Raw genomic sequence first — 14776 nt, 5'->3', positions numbered from 1 at the left:
GTAGTAGTGCTTGGTAGTAGTAATTCGTGTATTATAAAGTAATTTAGTGTGTTTAGATCGATTATTAATAACAGTTATTTAACAATGTGGTTCCTAAAAAGATAAGAACAAAATTAAACCATTATACTTTTGAAAAGATACTCTTCAAATCATCTGGAACAAATTGTACGTGGCGAATAACCGGGGACACTAGGTGTGTCCTAATGGAAAGTTCTGATATTCGTTTAAAACGAATAGAATATTTAAAACAGCTAATTCAATTTTAATCTAAATAATATATCTAAATAATACTCTCTTAAAGTTTCATAATAAATCAAATTCTATTGTTGAGAAAAAATTCGTAAAAAGCTTATTAACTACTGTCTACGAAACTAAGAACGAGGCAAAGGTCGTTCGGCAAAAAGTTTTTTGATAAACATTTAGTAAAAATAATAATATACAATGATTATTTTAATTCGGTCTAAAAAAAAGTATTTCTTTTCAACAAACACTAACCAAACCGGAGATATATAAAATTATACAAGCCCATAAACCACGTTTTCTACCTGTTTATGTATTATATTATGATCTTGATCAACATGGACATAAAGTACTTCGCTTGCCTCCCTATTATCCGGAGTTAAACCCTATCGAAAAATATGGGCTTTGGTAAAAGGTAGAGTGGCAACTAATTCATCAATAATTCTTGATTAGATAAATACATATATTATTTAATTAGTTAAAATAAACTACTTAATTATTTTTTTTGTAATGTTGAAACCTCTCCGTTGAAATCGCTCTTCTAGTTCCTTCATTCCATGAGCGTCGAAGTCTGCCTCTTTTTCTTCTTCGAGGGGGCTTCCATCTGTGAAGTTTTTGGGGCCAACGTTCGTCAGGCATTCTCAATAGGTGTCCAAACCATGTTAAAAATCTTCTTTCTATTCTGTCAATGACCGTTTCTGTAGCATTCATGTAATTTCTTATGGATTCGTTGGTCTTCCTTTCCAGCCTTGATGTTCTAGCACTTGTTCTCAAATAATTCATTTTACCTGCCAACAATCTTTTCTTCAGGTCTGCATTAATTGTTCATACTTCAGAGCCATAACAAAGAACTGATTCAACCATGGTTTCCCCTATTATTTTTTTATTCCTTTTGGAAATGTTCCGATCCCACCATAAGGACTTCAGACATCCTACAATTTTACGTCCCTGATTAATTCGGTATTTAATTTCGGTTTCTCCCAAGCCGTTTTTATCAATAAGTGAACCTAAATATTTAAATTTTTCCACTTGTTTGATTTCCACGTCTATCAACACTTCAAACCTTGTATCTGAATTGATAACTAAATATTTTTACTACATATATTATACAACTATATATTTTTTCATGCTGACTTGTAACCCACCATTTTACATATTCTCTGTATAGACACTGTATCCCAAATTCTAGATCATAAGAATCTTGAGCTAAAACGACTTGGTCATCCGCAAAGTTCAGGGAGAACAGTACGTCATTCCCTATGGAGATTCCCATTCCCTGGCAGTGGTTTTTCCAATTTTGGAGGGCTGCCTCAATATATAAATTAAACAGTAAGATTTTTAGGTAAGTAGTGTTATCCCTGTATACTTCTGTGATTATTCCTAAAAGGTATGGACTAATGCCGAGTTGTTGTAAAGCTTGCCACAATTTAAGTCTTGGAACTATATCATACGCCGTTTTTGTATATAAAAAAGCATTAAACTCGCCTAAAGTCTCGAAAGAGAATTTTATGGTAATCTTTTCGTGTTTAGTTGACGCAAAGTTAGAGAGATTGTATAGCTTCTTTATCGTCCCTTTTGTTTGATTAAATAATCAATCAACGAAATATCAAAATTTTCCTCTTCCATTACGTCCCCTCCTTCCTTTATTCGTTTCTTAAAGTTTTCCCGGGGTTAATTTGGTAATTTACTGCGCGAATGCACCACATTTCGAACTTTGAAATTCATTATTCATTTTATGGAGCAGCTTTCATTTGCATAAATGCGTTTCTTGCCCTCGTATACTTTCCATGTTAATCATGCCATCCATAAATTTGTTTCATCGCCCTTGTTCCCACTTTTTACAACCGCCTTTTGAAATACTACAACAAATTAAGTCGAAATTCCAGCTGGCAAAGACAGCGAACGTTTTCGGCTGGGAAATTACAGAAATATAAATTTGAGGCTGATATCGACCCTGCTGATACATATTTTAGACTGGCAAAGTTATTTGCTTTGTCAGAAAACGGTGTTCATAAACACAAAAAAATGATAACATCGATGGAACACAAATTGGATAACAGATTAATTTTTGGGTTATAAGGCAATTAGGTATACCCTTAAAAATGACAAAGCAACAATTAATGTAATTACAAACACACAGATACTACAAAACTCATTGGAATTATTCTTCAACTTCTAAGCAAGACTATCTAAATACGTAAGTAAAAGTTATATGATATATTGTAGAGGTTTTGTGATGGACATTACATAAAAAAGTAATTCCCGGTATCTTTGTGATTATTCCGATATCTCATTATCACATACTGATAAATTCCGATAGAAAAGTGGACATACTCTTAAACAAAATTTTCTAAAACTAAGTGGGAGAAAAAATAATACAGAATGTTCTGTTGAAGAAGGACTTATTATTAAAAATACTCAAATCAGAAGATGTGTTCTCACTTATTATAATGTTGTGTCAAAATACTTTAAGCGATAGAAATAGGGATGAGGAAACAGGAATAAGAAATAAAGGCAAGGTACTGACATAGGTAATAATATTAGTAAAGAAGAAGCTAGAGCACAGAAATAAGACCGACCACCCAGATAATAATAATTTTGTTCATTATAATTTTGTGAATTAAAAAGATTGATTATAAAACGCTTATTCTCTTCTGTAATTTTATTAAAACATTGCAATCGTTTGCACTTACAGTCATCACCTGTTTCATGACTCTGAACACATAGTACTTTCATAACATCCGTCATGCGTCCAGTTTTTCTTTTTTTTTTAGATGGTTCCATTATATTATATGCACAAAATGTCTTAAATACTCATCTTTAATGATTACTATTAAACCACACTAAAAGTAACATTAGGCGACAAACAAAATAAACACATAAATGGGTTAAAGTATTGTTCTAACCTTTCTTCTATTACTTCAACTGCTAACAGTAAATGGCATCTAATGACATGACATTCCCCCTTTTTGCTTGGTTCGACTATTCCCGTTTTACTTGGTACCATATGTATTTAAATGCTTTTTTATCGGTGACTGTCACCGTTTCAGCCTTAAACGATAGTTGATATTACTCCACAGACCGCTAATAACCATTAATCTGCTATATTAGTAGTAACTGTTACCAACCTTAACTCGAAAAATAAAAAAACTAAAAAAACTGACATTCCCCCTTTTTGCAGTGTACTCTTCAACTGCTAAAACTAAATACTACTTACTAGTTACGGATCATTCAAATTAACACACTTTTACCACTTTTTTCCATTTACCAGAAATTATTACAGCTGCAGAGTATAAGGAAATTGCCTCAGAAGAGTATGGAGAAAGTGGCAAGCTACATTGAAACCAAGGATAACGAGTGCGCTATAGAGTTGTGATTAATACATTAACTTCTTGTGACTCCAGTGGAATCATTGACGGGATTTGGCGAGCACTATTTCCTGTTGCACTATTGAGACAAATTCTTGACGGATCTGGATATATGTATTGCTTCGTCAACGTTCAAACTCACCCTTCTTAGGCATAGACCCATAGTTTTCGGTGTGCTTTTTTTGCGTTCAGACTGCCAAAGTGGAGCTAATTGTCTATTTTAAATTCAACAAAAATATTTTTGATATTTTTGCATATTTTCAAATGGATATATTTGGACAGTAAGAAATTAATGGATCAGATCTTTTTAGAATCTAATCAGGTAATAAATGTAAAACCGAAAGGTATAATAGGCTTAGATAGACATATATTTATCAACTATGTTAGACATTTTTATATAGTGCTCCTTTTGTTTTCCTCCTAGTCTTTTGGTTATTACGCCAATTGAATGCACGATAAAATATATGAAAGGATAGCATATGTAGACACCTTTTGGGTATTTGATTACACTGAGTAAATCGGTAACAGCGTAATCAAGAGTACGTTAGCTAACCGTTAGAAGCAATAAAGAATGAGCATTTGGTTAGCAATGCAAACAAAATACATACAAATATAGCAACACACTGTGGCATCATCAGATGTTAAAGTATCAGAGTAAAAACTGAATAACAAGAATCTTGCACACTTTTATGTTTGGAATGGTGAATAAACACCATTAGAGAAGACAAAAAGCAGATATTCTGATTAAGACTGTTTATTTTTTCGTATTTGGATTTCTTTAAAGTTTCTGTATTTAAGTTCACATTCACAACTTCCTTTTTTGTTTGTTGTACAAACATTGATTTCTAAAATCTCTTTATTCGATAAAAACTTTTAAACAGCCTGAACTTTAGGTCTGATTGTTTATACACCTTATCCCACTTCTGGTTTCAAATGCCGAAAAGGACGACCGTGGAAAGAGAACGAGACTTCGCCGCCGTCATCCGGAATTAATAGCATAACTCGACTTTCATTCCGGCCGTAAATTTTCGAGTATAAAAATCTCCTCGGGACATAAAAGCTCCGGCGGAGCATAAATATTTGATGTAACAGCACAAAGTTGAAGGAAAGTGCATTCGTGTGATACATGCACGAATGCCTCGCGACGTTCTGTCTTCTTCTCGTCCGTGGTGCCGCTCGGCGTTGCCAAAAGTTCCGCTAAAGTCATTCGAATCAATTTAGGAATCCCGAGGGTCTTTTAAATCTGTTCGTGCGGTTGGCTTTTGTAAAGCTTCTGAATGTATCTTTATATACATATAATAAACATGCATCATATATATATATATATATATATATATATATATATATAATATATATATATATATATATATATATATATATATATATATATATATATATATATATATATATATATATATATATATTAGTATGCTTATATTGAAGGAAGAATATGTTTCGTGAATTTTTTGTTGATTATTTATTCCCTAGATACACACAAGAAACATCCGAAAAATCAGCAAAACATATATTTGACTTCCTTATACCTTCACGTTCTCCTAATTTCTCTTATGGATATTGTTACCCGTATGAGATTATAACCAAAGGTAGGTATCATCATTCGAAAAAATTAAGGGGAATATATACTGGTAAGAGACGAACAGGGCACGAGTATCTAACAAATATATGTGGACAATGAAAAATATCAGACAAATGAAAGAACAAATGATGCGTATAAAACTTAAAGATCGATAAAGAATAATAATGGATTAGCGAAATGGAAAAAGTAAGATATAATTATTATGGTTAAACAAAATGATAGTTGATATTCTAGGAAAACTTTTTCAAGCCAAATCAGATATAAATGTAAAAAAATCTTTCCGAGTGATTTCTTGCCATTTCAGATTGCTGGTAAAATGTTTTTAAAAAAGATAATAATTGCTATGTCAGTAGGTAAATGAATTTTCATAATCTATCTTTTAAAGAAATTAGTACACATGACAACATCGCTTAATCCACTAGCAAGTTCTTAGTCTTATCACGACCCATATTTCACCTTCTCACCCGTATTACTAAATATACGACTACTTGACGTTCCCTGAATATACTACGAGAAGATTTAGCGCTCGGCTGAATGCAGGAAATTATGAGGTGTTGATAAATTACCGGCAGCACAGGAATTATTTGCTTTGCTTGGACAAGAATGAATTTTGATTATGCAAGTGCGCTCAGTTACCGGAATAGCTTCATCCAGAGTCGAACTTTCCCGGTTATTTCCTCTTCTACTCTTGGATAGCAGTTTTATATTATTATTGTTGTATACCAACCCTAAGCGTACTATACAGTTATGTCCAAACTACTCCAATAACTAACAATACTGAAACTAATAGAAGTAACACATTTTTAAAATCATATCTACGTTTGAGATGTACCTAACCATTTTATATTAAACAGAGTTCTGTGTACTAGAACCAGTCATTTACCTGTTACGAGTATACAGGATGCATACTGCATCAGCTAGATATGACAAGTGTTACTTTAGTTAACAATATAGTTATATTAACACTTGGTGAAAATAGCACACAAGTACAAGAAAACTTGCATTTGAATCAAAATAAAACTATTGAAAAATAAAGATAAATGAAGCAAAAACCAGCTAATTTTCAAATAACTAGGAGCTCCGTGATGTTTTGGTAGCGATTTAAAAAGTTTTACAAAGTTTTGGGATACCCTACAAAACTGCGAAATATTTTGGAGATAATCTCAATTTTCTAAAAAACATTCATTATAACATATACAGTATACTCCCTTTATAACGAACACGGTTATTACGAGGTTTCGCTTATAACGAGGTACATTAGATGTCCCGTGAAATTTATACTGAACTATAACCCTTTATAGCGAGGTAAATTTGTTTATAACGAGAGAAAATAAGATTGAAAAACGTATTTTTTACGTTTTGGCCCGGCCGTAGCTATAAATAAATACCATTTTTAACTGCGGGCCGCCCGCAATAAACTTCTTACAACTTATGATTCTTAGTCGGAAATGTAAAATTTATGATTCACAAGTGTCATTGTATTGGGTTGACCATTCACACCTAATAATATGGGTTCTAATAGACAAGATATGGAAAGTGTTTTAAAGGTTGTCAGAAACTTTATCCAAGGACAAAACGCAAATGAAGAAGCATAAAACTGTTTCACATCTTTAGAAAATATGATAGATAGAATACTGGACAATTTAAAGCAGTCAAAAATGACAAAATAACTTTATACGCTTTATACATTACAGAATACAGATTTTTTGTTTTAACGTATATCCTTGACAGTAAAAGTAAACAAATCTTTTTTGTTTTAATGCATTTCATTGAAAATAAAAGTAAACAACTTTGTTTTAAAAACGCCATTCAAACAATATTTATTAGCATCTTATATTGCTCCGAATGGCTTCACTATAGAAAGTTAATGTTTTAGAAAACTACATATTCATATGTATGCACACTATTATTGTTGTTGGATATAACGAAATCCGCTTATAACGAGGTAATTAGTCTGCCATTTCAGTTCTCGTTATAGAGGGAGTCTACTGTATATCATTATTTTATAACTTTTTCTTTGAGTACCTTCTCCTATCGAAGATCGGCAGCAATTTTGGCAAATTCTTCTCTTTTTAGGTCTTTTATTTCTCAGAAAGTCTTTTGAGCCCAAGCCTATCTAATCTCGTATGTTTTTAAGCCAGGAGTACTGTCTTCGTCCTGGACTACATTTGCCCTCAATGTTACCCTGGATTTAGAGATGTAGAAAATTGCATCTGTTGTTTTTTATTACATTTCCTAGATATGCAGTTTTCCTTGTTTTTTATGATTTCAATATGAGCTTTAGTTCTCTGCTCATTCGGTGAAAAACTTGCAAGTTATTTATAATACCACTATGGTATATAATGATACAAGGCTTTTTTCTGTTTTCGGATGAAAACTCAGGATAGATAGAATAGTGCAAAATTAAGTAGCAGAAACAAAATTAAGCTTAATATTTATTGTAAAACAAAAATACCCACAATCTTAAAATAATATTTAAACGATATTTAACCAATAGGTAATATGCTCATAAATCAGAAAACTTACAGAGGGAAAAATTAATACACATAATTTTTTTAGTTAATTAGCTTATTGTACATCTTCCAATCCTTATAATACCAATTCCAGGATTCTGCAAACCTGTATCGGTTTATATAGACTTAGTGGATGGATACCATATATATTTGGAGTTACTTCCCTCTCTCCAAAAAGTGTTTGTCGCCTGCGATTCAATGGCTCGCCATCATGCAAAATATGGTTGACAGTTTTAGATTCTCTGCTATGAGAGTCTGCAGCTCAAATCTACATTATGCAGTCCCACTATATACGTGTCCCTTGACTGGTGCATCTCCAATTAATGACTCTGAGTTGATTCCTCCTTGTTTTCGACAGTACTTCAGCCTTATCACTACATGCCCGTCGAATGTACATCTTGCCATGTGTTTGACCGGGTATATTTTCCAATGTGAGTTTTATTGCCTTAGGATCCAGGCTTCAGGCTTTTTTTCGAGGCTTTGTGACACTCCCACAGCCAGCTCTGGGCCGAAGTATTTTGTAGCTGATGCTCTTCTAGCATGTGTATCAGGTCTTTGGTTGCTATATATCCCCCAATAACCAGGAACCCATACCAGTGTAACACTTTTGTACAAACACATGCCTAGAGTCCACCGTATGCCTTATGGCTACCCCCATGGCTGCTTGGCTATCTGCATTTATTAATCTACAGACGTATATTCTACCAGTGAACTTGATAAGAGGTGATAAGAATTAAACAAAAATGTGCAAAACAAAAAGTCATAGTACATGAGATGAACTGACGATCTTAATAAACAAGCTGGAATAAGATTGATTACATCACTAGAAACATTGTTAGGAATATGTCCAAAAAGGAGTAGACAAGAGAGACGTAACTATACAAAATCAACAGATAAGATCGGAATGTAATGCGTTTGGCTCGGAATACCTTGACTCTTGTGCAAAAAAACAAATACCTACAGCATAGAGAATTATCGAAGCAAGGAGAGAAACAACGGGACAATGTGACGATAATTATTATCTCTGCCTTGCCCAATCTCGCGTGTCCTCAGAAAATATAATATAGAATCAGAAAAATAAATGATAAATGTTTTTTAAAGATTCTAATTCTCCAATATCAAATATTATAAATCTCTATAATTTATTTTAGAAACTGTACTTAGAAGTTTAATCTACAAATGTTCAGTAGTTTTTTTGCTTAAGCAGAAAAATAAAAAGTAACAAAATTTACTTGTAGAGCCTTCTTACAGTGAATTTAGTTTTATTTTGTTATAAGTAATTGACCTATGTAACATATTCTGACTTCTCTATCTTCATAAATATAATATCATACATCTGCTACCTATACTTGAAACCTATATATAGAAAAATATCGAAAAAACTTTTATAGCTAGCAGCTTGAAGATAGTGGATAAAGAACACAACAAAATGAAATTATGTATTCAATTGGTACTTACGTGTCTCTCTTCGGCGGAGTTGATACCTGCAGCGCGGAATATCCATGAAAACGACGCAAACAATGGTGAACACAACAAGGAAACAGCCAGGAACAGCGGGAACAGCATCAGCATCACCAACGGCAGACACATGAAACAATCGAGACGAAAACAATTGAGATAAAATAAGCAAAAACGTGAATGGAATTTTTACGCTGCTCTTGTGGCACACTGAGATAAGTAGTTTCAGTTTTGTAGCTTTATAAAATAGTTATTGGTGTAGTAAAGTGTTTATTGTTAAAGTATAATAAATTTTATTGTTGTAAATAAAAATATAAGCACCTGTTCAAGATTGTTTTAGTATTTTGTAAGGTTATCGACAAAAACATACAATAATCCAGGGAAATAAATTTTTCGTAGGAACTTTCAATAGCCAGATATTTGACGAGTTTTTCCGATAACATACATCTATAGTAAGTAAACCTATACATTTTTTACAGACATTTAGGAGTGGTTTTTTAATTATTAACAATTTAGTGCAAACATTTTTTCGAATTTCCAGTTACCATTTAAGCTAAACATTTTATGTGTTACGAAATAAAAAATCCTTCAAAATGGCGGTAATTTTTCAAATGCATAATTATTAATTGTTTATAATTTTTGCAAAAATCAACTTTCACTTTTGTGATTGATCTTAAAGCGAAGACTTATAGTGGGTCACAGCTTCACATAATTTTAACTCGATCTATCAATTAGTTTGAAAGTTATTTATAATTGATAATCTCAGAGGTCATTTTTTTGTAATAACATAAGACATAAAATAATGAAAATACGGTAATTCTACTGATATCATACGAAAGATGACAACTTGTACTTTTGACATACACCAAAGAAAGTTAAAAAAACCATTTTTATAACCAAAAATCGGTTTGCAAAATGACTGTTATTTTTAACGTCTAAACAATTACTCGTAGCTAATATACTTTTGCATTTAAAAAACTGACAGTTTTACACGAATTTAAACAAAAAAACAAAGTATACTTCTATGACGATTAGATAAAAAGTAGGTATAATATAATTTCTTACTTATAATATACGTTGAGATCCATCAACTAGCATCAAATATACAGAAACAATATTTTGAAGGTAATTCACATTTTTGAATGCTTAAATTTTTAGTTTCCCCTTAACATGGTAAGACTTAACTTCATTTCAACCTCATTTTTAACACTCACAAACAATGCTGTTTACGTTTAATTTTATATATTATATAAAATCATTATTTTCTACCCTTTTCTTTTCTATAATGATTTTATATAATATATAAAATTAAACGTAAACAGGGTAGAAAAGCCATATCCATGATGAACGGAATTCTGTGGAACCAAACAATATCTAAAGCGAACAAACAACTCATATACAACACCATACTTAAAAGTGTAATCACATATGGCAGCGAAGTTTGGCAAATGAAACAAAGAACAGAGAAACTGTTACTAGCAACAGAAATGGACTTCTGGAGAAGAGCAGCAGGAAAATCAAGAAGAGATCGGATACCAAATGAGAGAATACGTGAAATGATGGGAGTCAAGCATACAATAGTTGATGACATAAAAACAAAACAGTTAAATGGTACGGCCATGTACAGAGAATGCCAGATGACAGGATTCCAAAACAGATTTTGACGTGGACACCACAAGGGAGAAGGAAAAGAGGAAGGCCGAGAAAAAGCTGGAGAGAGGGAATTGAAAAAGAACTAGAGGAAAGAGAAATCCCTCCAGGCCTATGGCTAAATAGAGAAGAATGGCGGTTAGGAGTCGGAAGGCGTCGGAGAACGCTGTAAACCGATAGTAGTAGTAGTAGTATATAAAATCATTATCAACATCCAGCGTCCAAGTCCACTGCTGAACATAGGCCTCTTCCTCGTGTTTTCAATACCGTCTATGTTGCGTCACTCTCATCTAGTTTTTATTTTTTCTTCTTAAATTGTTAGACCATTGTGTAGGTAGTCGCCCGACGCCAATACTTATCTTGTCTTCCCTTGGTCTCCATACCAATAACCTCTTTGTCCATCGCCGATTCTAGCTATGGGTCCTGCCTATCTCCATTTTAGTCTGGCTATCCCTTCGATGACGTAAGTCACCTTGCTTCTTCTCCTGACCTCTTCGTTTTTTATTTTGTCTCGCAGAGTTACTCCTAACATGGATTCTCTGTGTGACTCTTAGTTTGGTAGCCGAGGCTTTTGTTAGAGTAAGTGTTTCTGCTCCGTATGTCAGCACTGGGAGGACGCATTGATCAAATACTTTTCTCTCCAGGCATGTAGGCAGCTCACTTTTAAAATTTTTTCTCAGTTGTCCATATGCTGCCCTCCCAAGACCAATTCTTCTCTTCAGTGTATGGACTGAGCTGATTTTATAAGATATTTATATCTTTGTTCTCCAGTTGTATCTTATTGATTGGTCGATTAGTTATTCTTATACCCTTATGTTTATACTAATGGTAATTTCCGATATAAATTAGGTCATGTATTCGTTTTCGCAGTGTATAACACAACGTTTTACGGTAGAAGTGAGCTTGTCGGATTTGTGCTCTCGTAATTCGGACAAAAGGAAGAGCATCCACCAGAGAACACAAGAGAAAATCTAGTTCATAAAGTGCAGCTCCAGTGTTTTCATTATTTATTTGTTTACTTCATTAGATAACACGAACTAGAAGCCTTAACATTTGTGTAAGGAAATAATAATATGGAATTGTAAGGTAAAATATTTTGGAGGGAATACATGACCGAAAACTAATTATATTAGTAGTTAATTTGTAATTACGTGAAAGTCAAAAATTATTTTTATTTGTTTGTATACTTTCGATCTAGCTTAATACACTTATTCGGACGATATTCCAAATTAACAACGAATTCATTGAAAGTTGATAAAGCCAAATTCTTGAAATATGAATTAACACCAGCCGTTACGTTAAAATAAGACAAAAATCTCTTACTCTAAAGACTTAAAGAGTAGGGGATTCAATTCACCAATTTTGGTCATTGCAATCGCATGGTGGTGGTAGCTGACTTCATTCATGAAAATGAAGCCGTTGGAGTTTTATTTTGTCAATATTTTGCTGCATAAATGGCATAATACTGCCACTTTTTGTTTTCTCTCGTTTTCTATACAGTTGATACAACTAAATACAAAAGAAATACAAAACAACAATGACTAAAAAAACGTTTGTGCCTGCTTTGATGTTGGTTAACTATTGTGTCCATTGTTTGGACTGTTATGTAGTTTAAATGGTGAGAAAAATTATGCTGGGATAGCATATGTGGAACGGCAGGAAACATGACGAGACTAAATACCACTAGGGGTATCAACTTTTCATATAAGACCTCAGACATGGTGACTGGATAATATAAAGATGGTCAAGCTCGGAAACACCGGAGAAAACAGAGAGAGGCCTATGTTCATTAGTGGTGTCACGTCAAAAATTTAAGTGAAACGGCAGGAAACATAACGAGACTAAATGCCACTAGAGGTATTAACTTTTTATATAAAAGTAAGGGAAGACACGGTAACTGGATAATATAAGAGGATCACAACAAAATGAATTTACACGACACAAGCTCGGAAGCACCAAAGAATACAGAGAGAGGTATCAGTGGTGTTACTTCCAAAATTTAAGCCTGAGCTTAAACCATTTGAGAGAATAAAACTAAAAAAATTTCTTTGGGGTTAGACAACGCAAATTACGTACATGAATTGTAATATTGTAATTTTGGCACATATTAATAATGTAATTACCTAATTTTTATTTAATTATTTCTGGAGTATTGTCGCAATCAGTCCAATTTTTGCGAATGTTAAATATGCAGCTTACAAAAACGGTTATAATAAACATGTGTTTATTTACAATTAGATTTGTTACTTCTTATTTGTTTATTAATTGTTTACCAAATCAAACGTATGTAAAACAATTTGTTTTGAGTTTATTAACACTTATTTTATTTTGTTTCTCTTACCCCACAAAACAGAATAAATTAGTTATTATATGCTTTTAAAAAACTAAATTTTATACGCTCAGCTTTCCTTCTTGCGCAAACTCTTATAGAAAGACTGTTTATGAATAGGTGAAGAAATTCCATATGCATCACGCTTATCGGATAGTAAATTTACTTGGGACACCAAATTATTTATCCAATATTCTTTTATCAAGAATTCTTCAATTAACTTTACCCGAACAAAATATTCTTGTAAATAAGGGCTGGAGAAATCCAATTTGAAAAAGTACAATAATTCAATCTATTCAAAAAATACAAATAAATTTGATCAAGAATTATGAAATCGTCAAAAACATAGAACTAAAACTTTTCTGTGCAACTTGATACAGTAGTTTAACTTTTAAATTGCTGGGAAGGTACATGAGTAACTATTACGGTTTACTTTCTACTTATTTGGCCGTTAAAAAAGATCCAGGTGACTAATTTCTTAGGAGAACTTAAAATAGGGTACAAAAAATTAGAATAAATATTTTTACACTTTTTCAATTAAACCCAAGTGGCAAAAAATCAACAAAGAAGAAAAAAAGTTAACAAAGAAAATCAAACTGCCGAAATTACCAGAAGAATAAGGTTAGCGTAGGCAGGATTGGGAACACTGAATTAGATCTTGAAAAGCACTACAATAGAACAATATTTGAAAACCAGAATTTACGATCAGTGTATCTTCCCTATACCCACGTATAGTTCACAGATGTGTATACTCACCAAGTCTAATAAGAATAAAATAGTAAAGACACAAAGAGCAATGGAAAGATCAATGCTCGGGGTGAGACTTATAGATAAAAAAAAAAAAAGGATTAGAAGCAAAACCAAAGTAAAAGACGCAGGAGAACATGCTGCCAAATTAAAATGGATACCCGACTAAAGGATAAAAGATGGAACCACGAAATACAACAATGGAGACCATGGTTGGGAAAGAGAAGCAGAGAAGACCACAAATGAGATGTACTGATGACATTAAGAAGATCGGAGGACATAACTGGAAGCAAGTGGCACAAAATAGAAAACACTGGATTTGGGGGATGTCTATGTAAAAAGTTGGATTACTTAAGGCTGAAAAAGAAGAAGGCAAAAACTTAATGATCTTTTTTGGTGACGTGAATTACTGAAAAGGTACAGTTGTACCTAGGTATAGATTGCATTGTAATCAAACAAATTAATGTGAACTGTTATTTTATTTTTATTGTAAATAATACAATCCCAATACCCAACTTAACTATTTATACATTGGTTACATGTTGGTCTGGTTATTGAATATTCATCACACACAGGTTTTTAACAGATTTTGCAAATTTTTCTTGTTTTTCGCTGTTTATGATTTTCTTGGCGGCATATATAAAAAGTCCCAACTAGGATGGCGTGTCCAGATGCATTACGTTGTGGTCTCTTTAAACTTCTGGTATTGTTAGTAGCAATAGTTGATGTGAAAGTCACGCTTCTACAGCCGTTTTGGTAAAGTAATTTCCTACTACCTCTGGAAGGGTAGCGCGGGTCTAGATGGATGCAATGCAAAGTTGATTTGCGTGTTCTTTTAGAAACATTCGACGCGTTATTTTTTTTAGTTTAGGAT

At 32.8% G+C, this 14776-nt stretch overlaps 1 protein-coding gene across 2 annotated transcripts in view; it reads right to left on the bottom strand.

Annotated features, from left to right (window-relative positions):
* Window positions 1-14776, bottom strand: part of LOC140450574 (transducin-like enhancer protein 4) — a 763102-nt gene that overhangs the window by 176224 nt on the left and 572102 nt on the right. For both annotated transcript variants that reach the window (XM_072544231.1, XM_072544235.1), the window contains one exon: window positions 9177-9202. In XM_072544231.1, coding sequence (XP_072400332.1) covers window positions 9177-9202 — 26 coding nt within the window. The remainder of the gene's footprint in view (window positions 1-9176; window positions 9203-14776) is intronic.

The sequence above is a fragment of the Diabrotica undecimpunctata genome, chromosome 1, assembly GCF_040954645.1.
Source record: "Diabrotica undecimpunctata isolate CICGRU chromosome 1, icDiaUnde3, whole genome shotgun sequence".
Lineage (NCBI taxonomy): Eukaryota > Metazoa > Arthropoda > Insecta > Coleoptera > Chrysomelidae > Diabrotica > Diabrotica undecimpunctata.
Note: the sequence above shows the minus strand (reverse complement) of the source record. Positions and strands in the feature narration are given on the sequence as shown.